Genomic DNA, 25,709 nt, shown 5'->3' on the forward strand with positions numbered 1-25,709 from the left:
CAGTGTCACCCACTGACCGTGTCCCCAAGCACCACGTCCAGCCTCTCCTTCAACACCCCTGTGCCACCTCAGGGATGCCACCTCAGGGATGCCACCTCCCTCTCCCTTCCTTCCAGAGGAATAAAAACAAAAACAAAACAACAAAAACAAAACAAACACCAGGCGCTATGGCCGCAGCCCGGGGGCGGTGCTGCTGAGGCAGGTGCCTCCCTCCGCGGCCACGGCGGGGCCGCTGCCACGTCAGGGGAGTTTCCCGGGGCCGGGCTCTGCCTTCCTCCTCCTCCTCCTCCTCCTCCCGTCCCTCCTTCTCCTCCTCCTCCTCCTCCTCCTCCTCCTCCTCCTCCTCCTCGTCGCTCGTCCCCCGCTGCCGGCGCCGCGCTGCCCGCCGCCATGGAGGGCCGCTACAACCTCAAGAACCCCGGTAAGGCCGCGGGCAGCGCAGCAGGGACCGCCCGAAGGGCTTGGGGGGGAGCCGGGGCCGTGCCGCAGCCGCCTCTTCGCCTTTATCTCCTCTCCTTTATCTCCTCTCCCGGCTCGGCTCGGCTCGGCCCAGCAGCCCGGTGCTGTGGGGCCGGGCTCTGCCCGTGCTCCCCCTGCCCGCTGCAGGTGCTGGCGGCTCCGTCCCGCAGCCCTGCCGCCGCGCTGCGAGGCGGGGAGGGGCTCGGCCGGTGTCAATGGCAGGCTTGCTGGCACAGCAAGCTCCCGGGTGGCCGACCTGTTGCTAAAGTGTGTCTTCTGCCCCCTCCCTCTTCCTCCTCCTCCTCCTCTTCCTCCTCGTCCTCACGCCCAGGTTGCATAACCGGGCGATGGGGAGCGCAGAGCGAGCGGTGCTCTCCTCGCGTTTATCCAGCACTGCACTGTGCCCAGGGGAAGGCTCGGTGCCCCCTTCCCTGCCTCCCACATGCTGGGCATGTTGGCTGTGGGAGCTGCCAAGGCCACCCAAACACCCTCACCACCCCTGGTGTGCCACGTCACTGGGGACGGTGGCGGTGACCTGCACGGTGCGCCCATGGGAGCTGGGCACAACCCACGCGTGGGTTCCTTGGGGAGAGTTTTTCCCCTCCCCTGGTACCAGCTCCTCTGGTTTTCAAGGCAAAAATCCCTTTGCTGAAATTGATTTTTGCCACCTGTGCAGCTCCACAGCAAACAAACCTCACTTGGGACAGGCAAATGATTCATACAGTGGGTCAATATCACTTCCCCGAGTCAGATGTGCTCTGTGGCATATGGACGGTGAAGGTCTACATGAAGTCTATACAAAGTTTGTTTTGTAAAACACTTCAATATTCACTTAATATGTTGGAGTCTTTCATTAAAAATACAGGAAAAAGGTATTCAATACCCAAAAGATTCAGAATAAATCTTGTTTCTTCAACTGTTGTTGGCCTTTAAAATGAGTTTACTGGGTTGTACACAGTCATTGCCCTTAGCCTACCACTTCTTTTTGCTAACCAGGTAGATACGCGTATGCAGTTACTTAATGTTTCTATCTGTTTTACAGATTTGTTATGGTTAAATGTGCATTTTAATATCCATTTTTATACTTGCCCATTCAACCGAAGGCTGAAGATAGAAATGTAGAATGCCCTAATCTTATGGTGGCTTTAATTAATGTAAACATACTGAAATACTTAATAACAAATCCACCCTGTTTACCATTTCAAACAGTGACAGAAAGTAACTGCTCTGTACCTGCAGGAGAGGCTTTGCCTGTTGAAATCTTCTGGACTTGAGCAAACTCTGATTCCAGATGGTGACTTGTGCCTGCTCAGTAGTTCTAAAGAGAGCAAATACCACCTACAATGTTCAGCATTTAGTATGGTACTTTAACAATTTTTTAAAAAATTGAGTACAATTAGAGAAAAACAGTTTAAATAGGAAAACTTTGTTAGCAGAAACCTGTGCTTTTGCTGATCTTCTGAAGCCAGATTCTGCTGTAAAGCTGTGACACGAGCCGAAGTTCGTCAGTGATGATACGTGGCTGTGTGGGCACCTCTTCTGCGAGTAGGTGTGCTAGACTGGGTTTGTGAACAAATATGCTTCCAGATAGACTACATTAAGAGCACCGTTGCTACGCAGCTTTGTCCTGCTGCTGGCTGCTGCTAGGCCATATATTCATCTCCTTCCTTATCAGGGTTTCTCCAGTAGATGTTAGCTCATCCCAGTGCATCTACAAGATGGTGTCTCTCCACGAGGCAAATTGAGTTGTTCCCCACCTGCTGCCCCTCTGCCGAGCACTGTGGCTGCTCTGGCACTTCTGCGTTATCCAGAGTCGTGTGGTGTGACCGCTGAGGGTCTGGGTTTGGGATGCTGGCTTCTCTCAGTCACCCTGTTAGGGCAAGGGGGTACAGAGACATTCACCTGAAACTCTCCTCCCACCATTAATTTTTTGGAAGAGGAAGAATTTCACATGCTCTACTTCTGGGGTCTTTGTATTGCTTCAGCAAGGCAAAGCTTTTTAAGGTTTTGCTTCATATTTTTATTTCTATTCTTGGCACTTCTAAAAGGGCAAGCTGTTTTCTGTCTTTAGGATTCCGCAATGGATTAGTCAGTGTATACGGCCTGCTACCGTATGGCCAATAAACCCCTCCTAGCAGTATTAAAGCTCGGCTGACTACAGCACAGACTTCATCCTTGCCATGCTTCAGGAACAGCCCTGTTGCTGAAATTTATAAGACACCTACTTGGAATAAGCGCTTGGCTTTTTTCAAACGCTGTGACCCTCAGGCTGCCACAAGGCAGACCCCAAATCTTGTAGTCGTGCTTTTGTAGTGACAGGATTCCTTGGCCTCCATTTTCATGTGGGATGTTACCAGGCGTCTTAGCAGGTATTAGCACTGAGATGTGTGAGGAATTATGAACAGCTACTCACACAGAGCCTACAAAGAACAGAGATATTTTGTTTTCAGTGTGTTTTTATTTGTTTTTAGCAGACTTCTTTATCTCAAGGCTGCCTGGTGGGGCTGCGGAGAGCAAATGGGGCGTATGTACGTCCTGCGTTTGCCCAGGGACAGTGCCTGTGCATCCCGGGCATGCAGGGAACACAGCGTGCCTAGATTGTGATCCTCTTAGCCATCATCTGTATTGTGCTTGCTGCAGGGTAAATAAATGCTTTTCCTATGAATTGTACTTTTCTCTCCAGTCTATATTTTTGACAAGTAAGGAGTATTCCCCGCCGCCAAGCATGCATCAGTTCTTTGTGCATAACAACCAGTCAATAGGAAATAGCCGGTGGGTGCTGTGCTGCTAAGCGTCTTCTGTGAATGAAATAAAGATTGATTTTTAGAAAAACAGAAGGTTTAATGGACATTAAAATTTGATTAAACTTGAAGATGTTGTTTGATCTTAGTGTGTTCAACCAGCACTTTAAATTTGATAGACTTTATCCTGTTCTGTGTTAAGTTGACCGAACAGTTTTGAAATGTAGCTGCAGAAAAAGTGCTGTACCAGGGAGACAAAGAAAAAAGGTCCGTCCTTCCTGAGAATGAGAGCAAGGAGAGAATAGTTTAGTCAAAAGTACTCCTTTTTCTTTCCTTTTAAATACTTTGTATGAGTGCAGGAACCTTGTGGGCCTTGGGAAGGATGTATCCGAGGGCCTGAAGACGTACAGCAGCCGGCTGGCTTCTTGGCAAATGGTGTTTCTTGGCAAGTGGTGCTTCCGTTTGTTATTGTAGCAAAAGTTAAAGCAGCTGTCAAACTGGGTTTTAAAATAAAAGCAGTTTGGGAACCTGTGTCTCCTCCAGACAATTATAATAGTTCTGCAATTGTACATTTCAGTTTTCTGATACCTTTCTGTATTATCTCAAAAGATCAGCATGAAATGGGAACTTCTGTAACAGGGAACGTAGCAGAAGCAGCACATGATGCAAGCAGACCTGATTGTCTCTGTTTGCTTTTATTTAGACAGAGGAGCGTGACTTCTGTAATACAGAGTTAGAGACATTGTTTTCTGTAGATTAAGATGTTTAGAGTAATGTTGAAACTGTAGTAGGCTTCAGTTAGAGATGACTGTGAAACGGTGATGCAGTTTGCTTGAGACCAGCTTTTTAATTTCTTCTTCATTTTGACCATTCCTCCATCGCTGGAGGATGAAGGTTTGATAAGGTGGTCACTGGTGCCATGGGAAGAGTTGTTAGCGTTATGGGTTGCTTCTGTTGTTGGCTTTCTAATTTTATAAGACTCAAAATCTGGAAATCCTTGTATGTAAATGAGCTTTGGGCTGATGCAAGGGCCTCCTGTTGTTGAGTTTTCAGAGTCCGCTGTCCCATCATAGACTGAGGCAGCAGGAAATTTTGGAGAATCTTTGGAGAAGAGCATTAAAGAAACAGAATACGTAGTATATTCTCCTCATCTGTGGTTTAAGGACTTGGCCACCTGTTTTCCAGGAATTTGATTTTTGGATGATGTGAGAAAAGCACACGTGTCCCTGTCACAAAGAAGTTCCATGTAGCTTAGTGTTTAGGAAACTTTAAATGTGGTCTTGATTAAAGGCTACGTGCCTATATAAACTGCTATGCAAATTTTACGTGTAAAGTGGTGTTTTTGTGAAATGACATACAAAAATATTTACAGGAGCTCAAAAACCTAGTTGAAGACAGGTGTGAACTCAGAAGGGATAAGAAAAACGGGAGGGAAATGAATAGGGACAAAGAATGTAGAGGTGGAGGACAAAAGAGTAAGTAATGTGCAGTTTTATTTCTAGAGTAGATGCTGTTTGGCACTATTCTGCACAAGGAGAATAAATTTTATTTCAGGGTACTCTGTCTCCTGTGCCTTTTTCCCCTTTTATTGTATTTTAATTCACTATGATCACATATCATTCGCATATTTTGAGGTGTCCAGGAAAATGATGTCTGTAAGGGAGCAGGTAGCACGCAGTTACCTGGTGACACTGTGCAGGTAGCTGGTGGGAGCCTCTTGCTGTCTCCTTATGTGTAGTTGTAATAAGCCAGCTTCTAGAGAGTACAAACACTAAAAACTATGATTAAAAGTGTGATTGTCCATATTAAACAGCTGTCATAGAAGTATTTCATAGCTATCCAGCCTGGAAAGCCGGATATAAGAGTCAAATATGACTCTTTGCTTTAAATGCTTTCTTGGTGCTTGTTTGTTGACCACACCACTTAGTGATCTTTTATTTTTGTAGCTTAAAATGTGAAAGCTCATTGAGTGTTGTTGTCTTACAAGAAATCCTGTGTACTTAACAAACACACACAAATTTGGATCGTGCAGTAAAAAATGAGCCAGGATTCGTGTTTGTGCGGTGGAACCGCCAACTGACCTCACTGATATTTTTCCATTTAGCTGAAATTCAGCTTGCCTTTAGCAACTTGGCTTCTCTTTTCCCTACAAATACAGAACGGTCCCTGGCCATGGGACAGGGTGTGACGTAGGGGGGAAAAGCAGCTGGTTTTCAAAGGACTTTCCCAAAGCGTCATCCATCTAAAGTTCATCAAGCAATTTTGTTGAAATATGCTCTTTCGTTCTGCTAATGCTATTTTCTTTTATTATTTTCTAATGGTATTTTTCTCCTTGTAGGTAGTGGTGGTGTTAATAGACACACAGGAATGAAAATGGCCTGCGTTTTGCTAACAGGTTAAGTGGGCTCTAGGTAGTAGTTCTAAAACCCTTCATCCCAGAGATATTTTATGGGACTTTTATTAATAAAAATTAATTGGAAAACTTGGATTTGATAAGTAAATTACACCTTGCCTGTCTTGGTCAGCAGAGCCATTGAAAACCAAAGGTTGCTTTTCCTGTATTTCTCCTGCATAGACCTCTAAATCTCATTAAAAATGGAAAAAATATTTATAGCTGCCATAAGACAAAAACAAAACAGAAAAAGCAGGCAGCACTTCCTGAAGCAGTAGAAGCTATTAGATTGTTTTATTTCTCCTTTTCCAGATCAGGTAAGTCAACTTGAAAGACTGAGCTCCCTAGCTTTATGCCAGCTATTTTTGGGTCCTTGCTTTATTTGTCTCTGTACATTTTTTTTCCTTCCCCAAACAGAAGAACTGAAAATGGGTAGAATTAACTGGTTCCTATCCATTGGAGGAAGATACTGTCACATGTGAGCCTGATCTCAAACACAGACTTGTTTCACTGACAATCCAAGTGTTAGAGGCAGTTGGAACTGAATTGCTTGGATCACATTTTCTGGACTTTCAGTGAGGAGAAGTGTGCCAACTTTGTTATGTGAAAATACAACTTTTTGCGCTGTTATGTATTATTTCCATTAATATCACACGGTGATCTTGATCAACTCAATTTGATTGCCCTACATAGCCTTCACTGATAATGTAAAAATGAGCTAAAATTCCACCTCGTTAGATACAGAGCTTTGTTAGTATGCTGCTAAAAGGCTAGATGGAATTGCTTTATTTTATGGCTGTGTTTTCACAATAGCAGTGGAATATTACACCTTATTTTTACAAATCTAAGATGAACACCACAGATGTTCGAATCCCATCCTTTCTTTAAGCAGTAATATTTATGTTTAGGAAGGCTGATCATTTGATTATTTTTATTATTTTTTTTTTTGTACAGAGTATTTTTTTGGACTGTCGGGTGCCGACTATTCTAAATGGGCAAAACATCAGGAGTACATGAATGTGACTTCAGGGCAGGTTCAGGAGAAGCTGTTGTATGGAAGAGGAGTTGTGGGATGGCTTAAACATCCCAGGAAGCAGGATTTGACCAGGACACATCTTTTGATAGAAATAAATCTGCAAGTCATCAAGTTTTACATGTGTACATCACATAAATTCTGCTTGTTAACTGTGTTATCCCCCCCAAAAAAAACAACTGAGGCTTTTTGACTTGATGACAGTTTGCAATTTTTATTTTGAATGGGGCCAAAATGTTCTCATTTTTCAGAATTGCCACTGCCAAACTTTTCCTTGGATGACTCAGTGTGATTTCAAGTGGGCTGAAATGCCGCGTTTTGCATCACAATTCTTTTTAATGAAGCCTGGATGAGTGTCGGGTACTTGTTGCAGGCAGACTTTTGGAAATGATTTTCATTTTTTCCACTGTGGTTTCCATTAGCCAAAGGAGGGCTGTGTTTGTGAATACAGCAACTTGTATTTAACGAATTTAGTGGGTTTGAAAAGTATTATGTTCCATGTTTTCAGCGTGAATCCTTGGTGATCAAGCCAGATCTGGGCAACTTGCGTTGACATTTCTCAACCACGTGGAAATCCACGTGCTGCTTTTTCGTAAGGCGTGTTCGGTTGTTTAATATTGAAAACTTCATACGAGCATAGTATCTCTATGGTGTACAAAAGCTAAATGATGTATTTTGGAGTATTTCATGTTCAAAGAGTAGAGCAGTATTTCAGGTTCTTTCTTATATGTTCTACACAGGCTCATTAAAATAGAATAGCTGTAGCCTGGCTTCTGTTTTCAAAACAAACAAACCAAACCATGCTTTAAACTGCTTATGGTTTTGAATCCTGCCTACCAGGAGCCCAGCTGCTTGCAGCCCACACCTGGCAGCTGTCTTGGTCTTCTGATGGTTTTTCTTGATGGGATTTGCTCCGTCTCCCACTTTTCTTTCTTCGGCTTGTGAAGGGAAGTATCCAGACAGACCTTTTCTTGTCTAGGCTGACTTTTTCCTTATTCCTCACTAATGGACTGGTAAACCTCATTGCAGATGAAGGAGCCAAGTTGTTCTTGGTGGATCCCAGCCACTGCTGCCTGCGGCGGGACCTGGTGGGTTCTGCAGGGCTATGGACACCTCCTGGAGGCCGTGGCAGGAGGAGGACGGCTGGCAGCAGCCAGTTCCCGTGCAGTCTGTTTGCTTTTTTGGGCTGTAAGAAGTGAAGTTTTCAAACTTCATGCTGTTGTTTATACCTGTCAGGTAGTGCAAATAAATAAAAGGACTCTTCACAGCGAATTGAAATTCAAATTACTCTGTGGGAAGGTTAGAGTAGCTTCACACATAGCATCAGGAATGTGAGTAAATCCATGGAGCTGGATTGTAAATCAGAGTTATGGTTCATTCGCAGTGTTACCAAACACTGTTGTTAAAAGGGACTTTGGGCTGTCTTTCTCCTTCTTTGTATACAGGTAATTACACAAGTGAGAGGGACATCCATGGTTTGAATTGAACATGGGTGATGGAGTAAGGGTTCCTGCTCCCATTATAGCTTCTTAAAGAGGTGACAGATATTTTAATTTCTTTTTTCAGTAATTAGGGATAGTAAGGGCGTTCTACCTAACCTCATTCATGGGGTGACATCCTTCATTTTCTTATCTGTGATTGCTGTGTTTAATTTGCTTTCTGATTTGGCTGAGTTTATTAGGAGTTAATGCACGATGCTCATGAGAGCGCCTGGCTGGACAAGTGATGGGACAAAACTTAGTGAAGGGAAAGGAAAAAGGTGATGCAGAAAATACAGATGATGATGTTGGTTCTGAAGTGGAAGGTTGGAAAGGGTAGCTGAAGACTAGCCTAAATTTAGGACAGAAAAATACCTTTGTGTCCTACCTCAGTAGCAGGTTCACATTACAAAGACCTGGGTCGGTTTTTTTCTAGCTGGGCATGTGCGTTATCAAACGTAGTATAAAACCACATCTCCTTCTGCTACTGATGTGATGGTTTTTCTCAAGTCTTACTGTCACCCTTTTTGGATTAATTAAGGGACTAGTCATGTAACAGTCAGCGAGAGGTGTCAGGAAAAAGCTTGTTATGATAAAATATTAGGTTTGGTGGTCGTGTACATCTTCTATTTAAATACTGAAGCTCTGTCAATGACATTTGGTTTTCCTTCAGTCTGTGGTGCAATTACTAACACAATGCTGCTTTAGCCACAGTGTTAAGGGTTTCTTTTGAGAAACTTGGAGACCACGCAGCATATTTTTCATAACTCTGTGCTACATGACTCATTTAAAAGATTTATTCGGTGTGAGTAATCGATATTGTGTCTCGGATTATTAACTCCAGTGAAGAAGCTGCGGTGAGTTGAAAAAACTTAGCTGAAGGGAGCTCTTCAGGAAATGTTTACGCATTTTTGTGTGCAGTATGCATTAATTTTCTTCTGTCTTTTTCATGTTCTGTGCTTTCTCTTTTTCAGCCGTCAAACGTTTGATGAAGGAGGCTGCAGAACTGAAGGATCCTACAGATCATTATCATGCACAGCCCCTGGAGGTTTGTCTCTCCATGTGTTTACAGGCGCTTGTAATGAGGCAGTGTGGTGTATACTATATGTTCTCCGTATGCAAATGTATTTAAAATCTGACATTTGGATACATGCTTGAAGCTGGTAGCATGTTTCTAGGTGCTATAAAATATATGTTATTAATGACTAGCTTTTGTTATTATTGACTAGTTTTGCTCTGTAACTTGCTTTCCACTTTCAGAGGTGAAACTTAAGGTCTAGTTCATGCTACTGTCATTTAAATGAAAGTCTTATTTTTGGGGGTTAGAACAGTGACTTACTGGGAAGAGAATAGTGACAGATGATGGGAAATGCTGGAAATGTCGACATTTCCTTTCCATCCTTGAAAAAGTTACAGCTAGATGGGCAGTCACAGCCATGTGATACCAATGTTCAGCATTAGTTATGAGATCTCGTTCACCAGCAGCAAGCTTCATTGGACTCATGTGGTAACAGTAGGAGTTGTTCTGTTCGTAAATATTCAGGGAGTTGTGAGCATCCCAAGATCTGATGCACAAAACCAAACACAGAACGCCCAAGAAATAATACTTGAGGAAAAGTTATTTACATGCCCAACAAAAGTGTTCCAAACTCTGCCTGTTGCAGTAAGGCAAGGTAGATGTTACAAAAGTCTTTGTGGAGAAACAAACGAGGATGGAAGTTCTTTGGGACTTGAGTTGCCTTGGGCACAGAAGGGACCTTGACAGGGGAGGCTGTTAGTGTCCTTGCTTGGAGTGGGCCTCTTCTCAGTTCTGTAGAAACTACTATTCAATGGGGCAAAGACCAAGTTTTCCTTCATTTGTCTTGGAATATTCCATCTGTCAGGGAGTAAAACTCATGTCATAACTGGTGCAAAGTAGTATGAAGACCTTGAATAATGAATTTGAATTTACCAACAAAGCCCTTTTGTAAGAAAACTACCAGGAAGCTAAACCATTTATCCTTTTAGGCAAAATCTTTGTATACTGTTGGTTGTCTTACTCTCCATTTGATTCTATTTTCCTAAAACTCCCTCTTTGCTTCTTCTTTAGCCTGTCCGTGTTGCAAGAAAACGGTGATTAGATGTCTACTTCTTTGACATGTTTCTTTTTGTGGTCATTTTAGGATAATCTTTTTGAATGGCACTTTACTGTTAGAGGCCCTCCAGATTCAGATTTTGATGGAGGAATTTATCACGGGCGAATAGTATTACCACCTGAGTATCCCATGAAACCACCAAGCATTATTTTGCTGACGGTAAGAATGTTTACTAGTTTTTCTTTTTTACGTTATTCATTGGTTTTACCTTGGGTATCAAAGAGAGGTTCCTGTACTTAAGGAACTTACTTATTTTTGTAAGAAAGAACTTATTTTTGTAAGAAAGGTGACATAGTACAGTTAATGCTGCCAATTTAATATCAGAAGTCTTTCAAGGTGTTCAAGAATTTAAAAGTCTTCCAAGACTTTGGTGTTCTGTCATTATATGAAAGTTGGCACCTAGTCTTCCCCAGTTGTAATCCCAATTGCTGATGTGGTTGTCGAAACTTTCTGTTGCCTGCGTGGGCCCTCTTGGTGTCTCTTGGCTTGTGTAAAGAAGACCTATGGTATCAGTGAAGGCCCATATTTCTGTCTAGTTTCACAGACCTATGGCTTTGCAGGCTCTCCAGATTTGTACGGATTAAAGGAGTAACAGGAAAGCCATTGTGTTGAATTGGGACATATGAGATATCAGTTAAGGGTCTCTTCATGCATGAATAGAGGCAAATGGCAAACTTCTGTGTTCAAAAAGCCAAATGCCATTTTTGTGAGGTTGGCAGTGATACAATTGTCAAGTATTGTTTGTATATAGACTTATTTGATGATCATTGTTATAACTTGTGCTTGATTGTGTTTTTTTTTGTACATTTTATGATATCCTTATTCTTCCTTTAAAGGCCAATGGCAGGTTTGAAGTGGGGAAGAAAATTTGTTTAAGCATCTCAGGGCATCATCCTGAAACATGGCAGCCTTCATGGAGTAGTAAGTAATGAATTATTTGGAAAATGTTACCCGCACTGAGCAACTAGATTTTTAAACTGAAAAATTATACTGCAATACTACTTCACCAACAGTTCATCAAGAAAACTAATTCTTAGTGATGTAAAGCAGAACTCCTGTGTGCCTACCTGAATTCTAAGAAACCCTGGAATTACTGTACTTCTGGTCTTCACCGAGGAGTAGAAGTAATAACACGTTGTGCTTTTGCATGCGTTAATTGATTTATTTGCATAGATTTATTTGACAAAGCCCAACTGAATTACAAGCTACTGATTCTACTGTCAGGATTTTTTTATTATTACGGTATTAGAAGAATAAATGGAAGTGACATCGACACTGCAAATCTTAGAGGAGAACTGAAAGATTATCACCCTCACGTTGAGTATGAATGTAGGATAAGAATATAGGGTGCAATTTCTATTGCTGGTGCTCCACCACATGCACACTTATATTAATATCTGTCTACCCATTTTTATTTGGAGCCCATTTTTGAAGGTTTGGACTCTAATCTTTATGCAGCATTGTTGTAACAACTTAGCTTTCCTTCTCTGTGTCGGCTGATGGGAGTATAAGGCCTTAACTTTCATTTGTAATTTGAAGCTCAAAAAAAGAGAATTTTTGTTCCGTATAAAATAAAACAAACAAAAAAGCCAACAGTGCTGCTTGTATGAAATTCAGACTGCTTTTTTGGACAAAGTGAAGTTTTGTGGGCAGAACTGCAACTTTTTCTTAGTGAGTGAAGAGTAAGATGAAGTAACCATTGTTTCTGCAACCTTATTTATATCTCTGTTTCCCAATTTTAGTAAGAACAGCTTTACTAGCCATTATTGGATTTATGCCAACCAAAGGTGAAGGTGCAATAGGATCTCTAGATTATACACCAGAAGAAAGAAGAGCTCTTGCAAAGAAGTAAGCACTAATTTTGTTACTGTGGGTACATACATATGTATTCTCTTTTACAGTAAGGCATTGAGTAAATAGGAAAAGTCACTTCAAGACTGTTCTCTCACATTCATTTTAAATTAAAAGACAAAACAAAAGCTTTATGCCTTGTATCTGTATTCTTTTCCTGAATATTGTGCAAGCTCAGAACTTACAGTCAAATGAAATACTTTGAGAGGGCTGTGTTCCTGCCAACATTGTGTGGTCAAATTAGAGGTTCATCTCTAATTCATTCTTTAGAGATATAATTAATATTATGATATGGTGGTAATTGTGCTGCGGAAGGAAAATAAATGTGATGGAGGTGATAGTTAGTGTGAGTGATGGAGAAAACAAACATAATAATGAGGCCTCGTTTCCCTCAAGTACATAATGAAACAGCAACAACAAAAAATCTGAAGTAACAGCTTCTGAATAATTTTAGGAAATTAATCACAAGTCTAATTTTAAGTTACAATGAAACGATTAGCTTGGTGGACAAAGGAAGAGCAGCAGATGTTGTCAGTCTTGACTACAGCAAGGCTTTTGGTGCTTAATTCCTTAATATCCTCATAGAGAAATGTCACGAAGCACAGCCTGGGTCAGTGCACAGTGAGGTGGGTTGAGAACTGACTGATCCGCGTGGCTCAGAGGACTGTGATCGGGTGTGTAAAGTCCAGCTGGAGGCCAGTGGCTGCTGGTGTACCCAGGGGTTGATACTGGGCCCTGTGCTATTCAGCATCGTTAATGACCTGTGTGATGGGTCAGAGTACACTCTCGGCAAGTCTGCAGACAGTACAAAACTGGGAGGAGTGTCTGATACTGCAGGGGGTTGTGCTGCCATCCAGAGGGACCTGGGCAGGCTGGAGGAGTGAGCTGAGGGGAATCTCATGAAGTTCAACATACAGAAAGGTGAAGTCCTGCTCCTGGGGAGGAATAACCCCGTGTTCTAGTATGTGCTGTGGGCCAACTGATGGGAAAGCAGCTTGGCAGGAAAATAATTTCAGGTCATGGTGGACATCAAGTTGACCACGAGATAGCCAAGTGCCCTTGCAGCAAAGAAGGCTGGCAGCCTTCTGGGTTGGATTAGGATGATCATTGCCAGCAGGGTGAGGGAGGTGATCCTTTCTCTCTACTCAGTGCTGGTGAGGCTAACTTGGAGCACAGGGTCCAGGCTGGGGCTGTGTCCAGTTCAGGATCCAAGATAGGTACAGAATTACTGGATTGGGTTCAGTGGCAGGCTGTGAAGATGACTGAGGGGCCGGAATATGTTTCGTATGAAGAGACTGAGAGAGCTGAAACTGTTCAGCCTGGAGAAGAAAAGGCTTAGTGGGATGTTAGCAATGTGCACAAATATCTGAAGAGTGTAAAGAAGGTATAGCCAGGCTCTATTCAGTGGTGCCCAGAAGAAGCAGTGGGCAGAAGCAGAGAACCATGAAATTCAGTTTGAATGCCAAGAAAACACTATTCTGTTGTAAGGGTGGACAGACACTGGCGCAGGTTGTCCAGAGAGGTTGTGGAGTCCTTATCAAACTTAGAGGTATTCAAAACATGACTGGAAATGGACTTGGGCAAGTAGTTTTACTTGACCTTATTTCTAGCCAGGAAGCTGAACTAAATGATCAGCAGGACTCTAGTGCCTTATTTTGCAGTCAGATGCAAGCTTTTTCTACTATACTCTGAGCTAATCAGAAGCTGCAGCACAGCACTGTGTCAAAGCTTATAAACCCTGCGTAGGCTTTATAAACTTGTAGGGTTTATTGGGTCGGTCCAGGTAGTATAATAACAAGTGTATTTCTGGTCAGCATGAAGAGCTGCCTTCAGTATGCCCTGTAGACAAATCTGTGTGCAAGCATAAAGGTAATGCTCTTGCAGAAGCTGAAACTCCTGGACTTGAGGTGCAGACTCCTGAGTATCATTTAGTATTTGTAATAATAGTTAACTTTTTATAATGTACACTTTTAATTTGCTTTGTATCTAAAATAAGTTTTAATATAGTTAAAATTTATTGATATAGTACTAGGTAGTTGTAATATGTACGTAAGCTAATATTTTCCTAAATGTTGGAGGGAATATGTATTTATGATATAGACTATTCTTAATACAGTTTTTCAAGGTAATGCATTTTTTGGGGGGAAAAGGTATTTTTAAGCTACTGGTCTTGAAACTACTTACCTTTCTGTGGATTGTTTTGCAAATAGTTTGCTTAAACAAGCACATGAGAACATTGAGAACATCTCATTCTGAGCTATGTCATTCTGTGGCCAGGTCACAAGACTTCTGTTGTGAAATGTGCGGCACATCGATGAAGACAGCCCTCTTACCACTAACATCAGGAAGTGGGTCAAGCCAGGCGGACAAGGAGGCTAAAGAACTTGCCAGACAAATTAGCTTCAAGGTGTAGTAACTGTTTAAACTTTTTTTCTTTGCTGTACAGAATATGAAAAAAAAAAAAAAAGTGGATGAAAAATTTGTAAATTGAGGGAAATACGTTATTTTATAAACCTTCACAAATCACTGGGTGAAAACCTGTTTTTTTAGGAGAGACTGAAAGAGAAAAATGAGAGTAGATCTCTGTGAATGTGACAATAAATAAACTCTGCATCTCAAGCAGTGATTGACTAGTTATAATTTCAGAGGTGAACACTATGGTAAAAACGGTGTATGTTAGTTTTAGTTCCATGTTTTTAATCACTAATAAGATGATTAAATTCTTCAGACTTAGTTTTATCATAAATATATTAGGAAAGTTTGGGCAAAGCTAACCTAATTTTTTTTTTCCTTTGTGATTTTTTTTTGCTTTTGGCTTATGAAAGGAATAAAACATATTCCTACTGAAAAATGGTTGCAAATGCTTTTGAGCTACTCTGCAGATGAAGATACTGAAAGTTGAACTCTGGTATGAAAGTGACTCTTACCCAAAAACGTGTTCTCTAGCTTGTGTTTCAGTAAAAGTAAGGTTTGTTTAGCCAAATATGTGCCGTAGAAAATTGCATGTCTTGCATGTACAGGTTTTTTTTGGGGGGTTTCCACTAAACTCATCATTCTTCCACTAAGGAAGAGTGCTGTGCATGAAGGCAGGCATCTACAGTGAAATACAATATGGCAGTGTGGCATTGGTGCAGGATGCATCCTTGCTCAGGGTGGGAGCGCTAGTATGTCCCTTTCATTGCCAATGTTTTTCTAACACTGTTCCAAAAACTGTGGTTTTTGTGTTCCCTGAGAATGAAGATTGCCCGCTAGTGAGCATCACTGCCAATTTTGCAGGATCTGCGTGTTCCTTTTTGATCTCACATCTACACATGTTGATGTGGTTGAGTCTGTGTGTACTACTGCTTATGATAAAAACACTTCAAAATATTTTTACAAGGATGAGGAACTACAGACACAAAGTTTTCAAGCTGAGCTACCCAGAGAAACAATTGGCACTTAGCTGCTCTTGGCTTCTTTACAATATATAAGGGCTAAAAGTGTAGGATTGGTTTTTGATTAAGCACTGTTAATCTTTATGACAGAAATATTAGAAATATCTAAGTGTAATTTCTTTTTTTAAGAAAACTTAGCTTATGCTAAGTTTTCATTTTCATTTTTTCATTTTTAACCTTAACAACTTAAGGGCATCAGTCTCTAAAAAATATTGATGCATTCTATATATCCACATGTTTAACTCCATCTCCTAAGAGAAAGCATTCGATGAGGGAATAATGAACAAAAATTCAGGTTTCTACAGTCTTTTTGTAATTTTTCATTCTGTTTTGTTTTAATACAAGGCAAATTAGTCCTCTTCTCTGGGTGCTCTTTCCCTCCTTTTCTCAAGTCATTTTTTTTAAGCTTCCTACTGGCTCTGCTTTGCTTGGCTTTGTGATATTTTGTGATGTTTAACATTTATGTGATGTTAGACCGAGATATACAACTTACGAATTTGTAGTAAAATAATAGTATGAATAAGTACCAAGGAATACAAAAGTTTTCAGTAATTTGGACATATTCCTTATCAATTTATGGGGTAAAATTTTCACGTTGAATTGCCGGTTGGACGCATAATTGGGTGAGCTTCTCTACTAGCAACATATTGGCAATGTCTGCATTATCTTCACCCATACAGAAGAGGTTCCCTAACTTTTTCTAGATGATCCTGGGATTATAAGAAATCCTTTCATACCAGCCTTAAACAAAATTATGACTTTTTTTTAAGTGCTTGTGATTCGTATTGGGAAAGGAATGTGAAATTCAGGGGGGCGGAGGGGAAAGGCATTTCCTAATTAGTTTTTCTGCTTCTTTGAGCTTCCACGTTTGTTTCTCTGTTTTAATAGAGAATTACATTTTTTTTAATCAGAATTGCATTGACTTGCAAAATGTTTTCTGCATTCTTTGTGCATTTTAGATGCTATATACCAGAAATTCTAGTCCGCTGGAAGAAAAAAAAAAAAAAGATATGACTAATAGCATTTATATTTCTATAAAACAGAAAAAATGGTATATCTACATGGTGCCATCACAAGGCATACTCTAGTACAATTTGTTCTCCACCCACCCTAATTATTATGTTTAAATATGTTGATATTTCCTTGAGGTCTGTATTCTCTCTAGCTTTTTCAGAAGCAGAGGTAAGAGGATCCAGCAAAGAATGGAAAAAAGTTTGGAAATGGAAAAAACTAGTTTGGAAAAAAAAAATACTCAATTTGGGAAACTTTGAAGTACCTTTTTAAAATGTATTTATTTAAAAAAAATATATATGTTTTTAATTTTAGTATTACTATATTTAGCATACTAGAAATCCTTTCATAAACTAATAAATCAAATGTACACTTCAGTGTACATGCTTCATAGAGATTAACAGAAAAGATTAAAGGAACTCTTCTTGGAAAAAGCAGAAGTATTAAAAAGAGTGGTCACAAGTTTGAGGAAGGGAAGTACCAGCTGGATATAGGAAAAGAATATTCACCATGTGGGTTGTCAAATGCTGGAGCATGTGGCCTGGAGTTGCTGTGATGTCTCCAGATTTGGAGATGCTCCAAACTCGAGTGGACATGACCCTATGTTGAGGAGGGAATTGGACCAGGTGATGCCCAGAGATCCCTTCCAGCCTAAATTATTCTATGATTCTGTGTTAATTCAGCTTAGCTCACATTTGAGTCATAACTTGCACTATCCTAATACTAGAGTTTATAGTAGATCAGTGCAAAAGGAAGTATTTTTAAATCTTTAAACCATCTTCAGATCGTTTCAGTGACATAGTATTTCAGGAAAATGAGAAATTGTATATCGAGAAACAGGGAATTTAATCCCCTCTCTCCTCCCCCCAGATAGTAAAGCAGAAGAATATTATCCTGTGATCTTATTAGCTTATCTACATAATTGGTTTGTTTCTAATATACTGTTTGTATTTCTTAGTAGCATTACTCACATCTGTATTTGAAGAGAGGTACTAGTTCTTAGATTTGGAATTGTAATTTTTGCAAAAAAAAAATAAATCCAGATAAGGTGATCAGAGAGGTGTAACACTACTCCTGAGGGAGAAAGACTGGCTTGGTGGTTAAAAACTGACCTGGTCCTGTGCCCCTCCTCCTCTTTTTTTAATTAAATTTGGATATGTATATGTTGTAAAGTGTTTCGGTTCAGGACTATGATGTGATGTTCTCCATTCCAAAGGGATTATTGCAAGCACGTGTATTGTTTTAGCAAGAGTCTTGTTAATGATCCTCGATGTGTCACTATAGACCTACCAATGTCTCAAATTTCCAAAAGCATGAGGCCTAACCTCTGGGAATTGGTGCTTATTAGACATTTTCTAAATCATATAATACGGTATTATTAAGACTGGTATTTTTACTTTTGCTCTTGTGCTGAAACTTAAATACTGAAAGCTGAGTTATGGCTGCCTGACACAGAATCAGGCCATGCACGTGCACCCATTTTGACTCTGAGGCAATTTTGGGATTAGAACCACTATAGATTAACATTAACATAGCACGCACCTGAGACTAATTACCCCTGCTGAGAAACAGGCTATATTTGTCCACATGTGACAGCATTAGTCAGCCCTTACTTAAGGATCATGAGAAACAGAAGTTTTAATAAGGTTGTTATTTATGGCATAATTTTGGCCTGGATCTTCTGAATATTTTTTTTAGCTCCATTCATTTGTGTTTTTTTAATGTTACACCCATTATTATGTACAAACAAATAGAACAACAAATGCAAAATAGAACTGGGATATTGTCTGAACTGATGTTTATTCATCTATAGTCTTTTTTCTTAAGAGTTAGTTTTTCTTAAACCTGATGATGAGTTGAAATGCAGTTGACGTTTTGATCACTTCAGTAAATCTTACATTCAGAACACCCTAGAATGGGCATTCCAAGAAGAGCCAAGTCTGTTTGGAGTAATTTTGATCTTGCCTCTGAAGTGTAATTATGTACTATTCCTTGTAGGCAGAAGTCAATTCATCGAGGAAGTCAGATGCTGAGCCTTCAAACTCATCAGGATCGAACCGCTCTGCCACTTCGCCTGAGCCCCAGCAGGATGGTGCAGCTCGAGCATTCCAGGATCCAGCCAGTGCAATGGTATGGTCCATGTTTGAGCTTTATCAACGTGCATAGTCTGAACACGAAATCTGTACTATTAGCTGATAGGAGGCTTCATCCCGAGCACGGAGTCCATATGTTTCTTGTAAAATTTCTGCATCCCTATAAAAACTTCAGCAAATAGGATGCTGCTTTTGAAAATAAAGATCTTTTGTTTTCACTTCCTTCTTTTAAAAAACAAACTCCAACTAGCTTTCTTTTATCCATTCACATTCCCAGTAGATCCTTTAATGTATGGGGTAACACTTCATTAAAGTATCACAGTGTCTTAGGTACTACTTACCCTCCGCATAATAGATCACAGATGTTTTTCAACAGAATTCTTAGCTAGAGGCAAAAGCTGCTGCAGTGATAATTTGTAGCCTTTAAATACTAAGAATATCTTCCTGCTTTTATGGTCTAAGTAAATTTGACTAAAATATTCTTACTGTTTGAAGTAAATGATATGAGATTCAAGTCTTAATGCCGGTAGGTGTAGGGTTTACATAATAGATTCGGAAGTGACCGAGGCCTGGTAGTGGGCCAAGGCAGCTGCTGTTCCGACTGTGGCAAATGCAATCTAAATTCACTGATAAATTGCAGACAAATCCCAGCTAAGCTGTGTTTTTTAGAGAGGATGGGGCTGCAGATTGGTTAAAAAAACTAAAACACGTCAAATAACGTCAGACCATCTGTTGCATGTTTGCAACATATTTTCAAGCTATGTAGAAATATAAACATGCTAATAGCATACGTTTTTTTCCATGAGAAGGATTTTTCCAGATTGTTCAGGATTTAATAAACCATTTTGTTTTATTCTTCTCAATACAAATCCTGGCTAATATAGTAAAACTAGCCAAAATACCAGAGCATCAGTAGCATTTTCTTGAGGGAGGGGGGAAAAAAGAGACTTCAGAAAAGGCTGATTTTGATTACTCCCATTTCTGAGAACAGTTTCATTCAATTATGCTGGTCTAATGAGTGATGATGAACTTAACTTACAGCAGAGCAGTCCTATGTGAAATGAAAGCTTTAAACGTCATAGTAATGTGTATTAAATGTTTATATGTCACAGACTGTAAACGATGAGGAAGTGGATTAATGTTTTAAGGGAGCAGAATGTCACTGTTTCATAAGCATTCCTTGAGCTCAAAGAAATACCTGTTTCTCTGAGTTGCCACCTTTTGGATGCTATGAATTTTCTGGGGCCGTTATTCATGCGAAAACATACAGAAATCTTCACACAGTGCGCACAGGCCAGAGGCCTAGATGTGCTAATAGGCACGAAAGTGTCCGTGCAAATCTCAGGTTCTTTCTGCTCAGCTGGGCTTCTTGAACGTATAAATTTCTTTTAAGTTGGTGGTTCTTGTGGAAAGGCCTAATTATGCCTTGTTAAGTTGAAAGTCACAGATGGGACAACATCAAAACTATTTTTTTCTCTTTTTGGATAAAATGTTTACCCCTTATTTCACAAGTGCATGTTTAATTAAAAGCTATTGGAGAAAAAATGCTGTTGTGAACTTGAAATTTATGCACTTAGATAATAAAAAGAGTGGAGGCAGACCCAGTGCTAAATCCTTGAATTAGCTTGGGTAATTTTTTGTAAAATAGTAGATGTAATATGTGTGACTCTGAAGTCATGGGACCTTATGTCCTGTTACACACTATGGAAGAGAAAAAGTAGCGGTAATCAAGCAGGAAGAATGGAGTATATTGCCTGTGTCGTGTTATCTTTCTTCTGGTCTCGGGACACTTAGAACAAATAGATGCTAAGGAAAGGGTCTAACTGTAGCTGAAGAGGTGAAAATCAGCAGGCTAGGTTTTACACTAGAAAAGCAATCTCCTACAGACTGCTTCATGGGTGAGTTTGTTCTTTTCTGCAGCAGTTGTCCTGTGATTTGTACCATTAAGCTACTTGAGTGGACGGAGGGTTTTGCAATGAATTAATAGCATGGCATTTGCGAGCACGGTAATGCTTCTTCTGGGGTAGGTTTAGCTGAGTTCTTGCATGAAAGAGCACTCCGAAGTGGTGCAGGTCGCTGGCATGGGCACTGCTTTGAGTCTGTTCTGCGTGGGGCTCTTATTGCTGAAGAATTTCTCATCCCATTAGAAGAAAAGATACTTTGAACTTACTTTCCCTTCTGTCAGCTATCACTGTCAGGAATACAGCTTACTAATGAGCCACCAAGACTTGAAATATTTCATAGTTAACCACGGTTTTTATGTCAAATTGAGTTTTAAAACCAAGTACTTTTGTTTTAGCAATGGCAATTATTTATATTAATGGCAACACTAGTACATCTCTCCTGTGTGTGTGTGTTATTTTGCCATACCAATAGCCAGTGTTTTGATGCCACACTTAAAATTACTACCCTGTCCTCTTTGTCCTGTTCTCCAGCTGTAAATGAAATACATTCCCAGTGCAATATTGAGTGTATGTTTCCTGAGCTCTTGTCATTTAAAAAGCAGATGGAGGGATAGAGGTGGTCTCTCCAGTGCAACACATGGTGATGAAGATGGCTTTTCACCTAGTACTGTGTACTTGTGAGGAGCGTGAAGCCAATGCAGAATGGTCTGACAAAGTGCCTCTGACTAGGCTACTCCAGAAAAAGTGCATGTTTTTTTTATTTTATTTTTAATTTTCAGTAGTTATTGATATCTCCTCAGGGCAAAGTAATGGTAGATTACTCCCATTTGAGTTTTCAGATTGCAAGCAAGGTCCTGCTGGAAGTTGACGTGTTGAAAGTACTTGCCCTTTTCATTAAGAAACTGGATTCTACCACATCTGACAGAAGAATGATTTTGAGTTAAGGTATAGTAGATAGCTCAGACTCAGCTACAGATGGCCACCTGCCATCCCAGTGACCACCTAAAAGTGTCCATGCTCTTATTGTGGTCTGTGGGACTGCTTGATGCAGGCTGGAGTGGCAAAGGCTGGGTCCTAACCTGAGAGAGGGATATCCCAGACCCTGTGAGGTCATGCTAAGAAATAAAACCCGGGGAAGTGGACGGATGAAAAAGTTATGTTGTTATGAAAGGGTTGAGGTCCTGCTTCCCAAGACATGGGTGAGCATTGCTTGCTGATAGGAAGCAGAGAATAACTGTCTTCTCCTTTTGCTTCTGTGTGGCCTTTGCTTTTTCTCTTTTCCTTTAATTAAACTGCTCCTTATCTCAACCCACAAGCTTTTCTCTTTTTTTTTTTTTTTTTTGTTGTGTTTTCTCCCCTCTCCCTCTGAGGAATGAGAGGGGGAGAGCAGTGTGGTGGAGCCCGTCGATTATTAAACCACCACAGCTGCTTGTGAAGTTCTTGGCTGTCTCTGCTGATAAAACCCCAGGTGGAAATGAATCCATATAAAAATATTTTTCTTTGAAGCAACACAGGCTGCTTGCTTGCTTGAGAAACCTATGTAAACAGGCAGGCTGTCAAATGTGGCAAGGAATTACATCGGTACGTTATTGCTGATAATACACAGGGGGAAATACTAGTGATGGGTAGGGAGGAAAGGAAGGTCTCTTCCCTGGGCTAGTTAAATCACTCACCAGGTGACAGTTTGAAGATTTTTTCCCCCCAGATACAGAATATGTGGCCAAAGAGTCATGGGACTTTGTGGGCTTACTGTCCTGTGCATCACCAAACTTGATACTCAGCTGAGGATGTTCCCTCTCTGCCAGGTGTGGGAAGGATATCTTTTGTGGTTATAGCAGCTCACGTGCCAGAACAGTGCTTAAGGTTATGGAAACTGTGTCATTAAAAAGCTTTTGTTTGGAAGCAAACAAACCCTCCTGAATTCCCTTTTTGCCTGCTGTAATGATAACCTCTTTTATTGGGGGGGAAGCTAGCTTTGCAAGTAGCTGCAGGTTGGATTACAAGGAAGTACCTGCAATCTGCTCTGAGAAGTGAAAAGAAGACTTTATATATATGCAAAAGTCATGTCAGCTGCTTTTCTGTTTTAAGAATTAAACATCTTGACAGAGTTCAATTTTAATTTCCAACAGCAGTGCCGTGTCACTGTTTTAACACTGTAATGTTGCAAGTTTGAGCCTTTCAGCATCAGAAGCAGGATCAGGCCAGTGGAATACCAGAGCCCGTGGCTTCGACCTTACAAACTGAAGGATGATTCTGCTTTAGGATGCCACCCTCCTGAGCTGCATAACAGCTGCTGTCGCTTTCTTTGTCACTGCCTGTGGTGGCAGCCCAACCTGTGACCAGCAGAGGGCAATGGGTGTGTGCGTGCGTACGTACAGAGCTCAGGGACTGGTGCAGAAATCTGTGTCCAGGGATTTTGATTTGTGTTTTGCTTCCCCAGTGGTGGTGATGAGAGCAGAACCCAGCTGTCCACGGGAAGCAGTGCTTAATTACAGGCCTCTGGACTTCTTTCCTTCTTATATTGTCCTCCCCAACTTGCTTCCTCTTCAGTGTAGGTGACGTTACGAATCTTCAGAGACTCTACGGTCTGGAGGATTACTGAATGGCAAGGAGTTAAGCAGGTTCTAGACAAAGATATTTGACGTATCTTGATCTGAAACTAATCTAGAATTCAAATATTGTTTGACAGGCTTTCTTCAGGCTTCTCATGTCCGTAGAACTGCTAATTAGGAGCTTGAAATAGACTTCTCAAGGTTGTTACATAAATCAGTTTTGTCCTTATGCTAACAGTAATAGTAGTTATCTCAGAACTACTAATGACATTTTTATCAGACTTTCAAGTATTAAGAACTATCTGGAGAGTACATTTTAGTTCTGATGATTTTATTAATCGCTAATTTTGTGTTGTCTTGCTTCAACTCTTTGTGTTTCCTTTTTCAGTCCGAAACTCAGAACAGCAGCGCAGCGTCCAGCCAGGAGCGTGCTCCATCGGTGTCCACTAATACGTCCCTGAGTCCTCGGCAGCGCCGTGCCCAGCAGCAGAGTCAGAGACGGGCCCCGTCTTCAACCGACTTCAATCGGGTGCAGCAGCCAAGAGTCAACGCCAACCACACCGGGTCAACTGTTCTGATTGTCCTGCTGACTTTTGCGCTGGCAGCTCTTATATTCCGAAGAATATGTTTGGCTAACGAGTATATATTTGAGTTATAAGGCTGTTTCTCTCATAAAAACCCGTGACTTGAAGGCTTCGCTGAACATTCTGTATTGGGTTCGACATAAGAACTGTTTACAAAAATTACTTTTGTATTTACGCGTTAAGTCCTTACAAATATTAATGTACCTACAGGTACATTACTTGTAAGAAAAGAAAAGTCTGTTTAACTACAGCAAGTGTTAATTTAGTGCCCACTATATCCTTGGAGAAACAGTGTGGTGGAATAGTAAGGTTAAGGCATGTGTGAGGGGAGTCAGTTTCAGTAATTTATTAACTAGAAAAAGACAGTTTTAAAAAGTGGTTGATTCACTTTTTTTTTTTTTTTTTTTTGTTAATAGAACATAAATGCAGTTAATGACCCAATCTAAGTTAGTATAATATCTAACCTTGGAGACAGAATTAAGAAGTGAAACACTACGATGTGTTTGGGCCCCAGTAAGCTCTTAATTTAGAGTGGATACAGTTTTGTAACCACGTTTGTTTACCATGACGCATTTCTAGTTGGGTGGGAACACATAAATTGGTTGAAATTCTGGTTTGCATGTGTGAAAGGGGGAAAGGAGTAGGGGAGGTGAGAAGGGGCCAGAAAAATATTTGCATTATTTTGATTTTTATTTTTTTGGGAAATAAGATTGGATAATCTTATTTGCAAGATTTGAATGTCCTCTTCTAATACTCTCAAATGTATATCTTGCTTTTTTTTTTTAAATTTGAAGATTATATAAACATGTCTATTCTTGCAATAGTTATAAATATGTAATATAATTATTTACCCAGAGCTATTGTCTTTTAATTATTCCAGAAATATACATAAGGCATTAAACTGAATGTTTCATATGTGGTTTTATTTCTTAGAGAAAATTTAAACATTATTATACTTAAACTCTCATATATGTGAACTTGCTTAAGAAGAAATATTTATTAAAACCTTGGTAGTAATAAACTGTTTCAAGCCAACCTTTGGTTATGTTTCAACTATCACAGGGGTTTTATTTGTTTTGTTTCAGTGGTTTGTAACCTGGAATCAGTATTGGACCCAGAGGCTTTTTCTGTATTATTGGTTTATTAAAAATAAATAACGGTTAAGATATTCATGGATGCTGTGAAATCATACATTTGGGGGGTAGACTGAAAACTGTTAAGGTTTTAAGAGGGTTTGTTTGTGGAATCGTAAGTATTGCAGTGAAGTAGAGGAAAGCAATCAGTGGAATAATTTTCCACCTGTGTTCTGATGTGAATGCACTCTAGAATGTTTATTTAAAAGACAGTGGAATTCAGCTGATCTTTTGTTGTTGTTGTAAATAACACTGAGTTAAGTTAGGTTTTCATCGTGGTTCTAAGCCAGTATTTATTAAGGTACCTACAGCTCTCCTGACTTTCATTAAATGTAGTGTGTATTAGTGTTTTGAAACATTAAAGTAGCTATAACAACTTCTAAAATAAGTAAAGCCCATTCTGTGTTTAAGAGGGGGGTTATTGAAATCTAAAATGAAAAACAACAACTTTTTTTTTGACACTTGTGGATTGTTGATAGTCCTGTTTGTGGAACAAAGATTAAAAAAAGAAAGGTTTTATTAAACAGTTCACATTCCACTGCAGAACAGCTTGGTGTCCTCTGTGTAAGTGATGTGTTTCCTATTTGTATATTTATTTTGTTAGAAATGTTTTTCTAAACAAAATCACAGGTCCCGTAGCCTCTTAAAATAAAAGTACTGTATTTCCCAGTTGGTTTCTTGTTCGAGTACCTGCTCCATTCAAGAATGGCAAACCTGGGCTCGCAGGGAAGCGTTGTGAAAGGGGTTGGGCACACAGAACAGCAGAGATGGGTTTTGGCCTTCCTGCTCCTTGGGAAGCTTTGCTTTGAATGCACGTTTCTTTTCCTTTTTTTTTTTTTTTTTTTTTCCTAGAGCCACGCTGCTGTTCCAGTCAGACTTCTGCTCTTGTACCCGTTCGTCACCCCTCTC

The 25,709-nt window shown here is 40.3% G+C and overlaps 1 protein-coding gene across 1 annotated transcript; it reads left to right on the plus strand.

The window, feature by feature from the left end:
* Positions 1 to 269: 269 nt before the first annotated feature.
* On the plus strand, positions 270 to 25,041 carry UBE2J1 (ubiquitin conjugating enzyme E2 J1). The gene is made up of 8 exons (XM_068677973.1): positions 270 to 421; positions 9,078 to 9,151; positions 10,266 to 10,397; positions 11,075 to 11,159; positions 11,981 to 12,086; positions 14,367 to 14,496; positions 18,533 to 18,664; positions 23,472 to 25,041. Exons 1-8 carry the CDS (start codon positions 391 to 393, stop codon positions 23,739 to 23,741), a joined length of 960 nt encoding a protein of 319 aa, XP_068534074.1. The 5' UTR covers positions 270 to 390; the 3' UTR covers positions 23,742 to 25,041.
* The last annotated feature ends 668 nt before the right edge of the window (positions 25,042 to 25,709 follow it).

Source organism: Anas acuta, chromosome 3 (assembly GCF_963932015.1).
Source record: "Anas acuta chromosome 3, bAnaAcu1.1, whole genome shotgun sequence".
Classification (NCBI taxonomy): domain Eukaryota; kingdom Metazoa; phylum Chordata; class Aves; order Anseriformes; family Anatidae; genus Anas; species Anas acuta.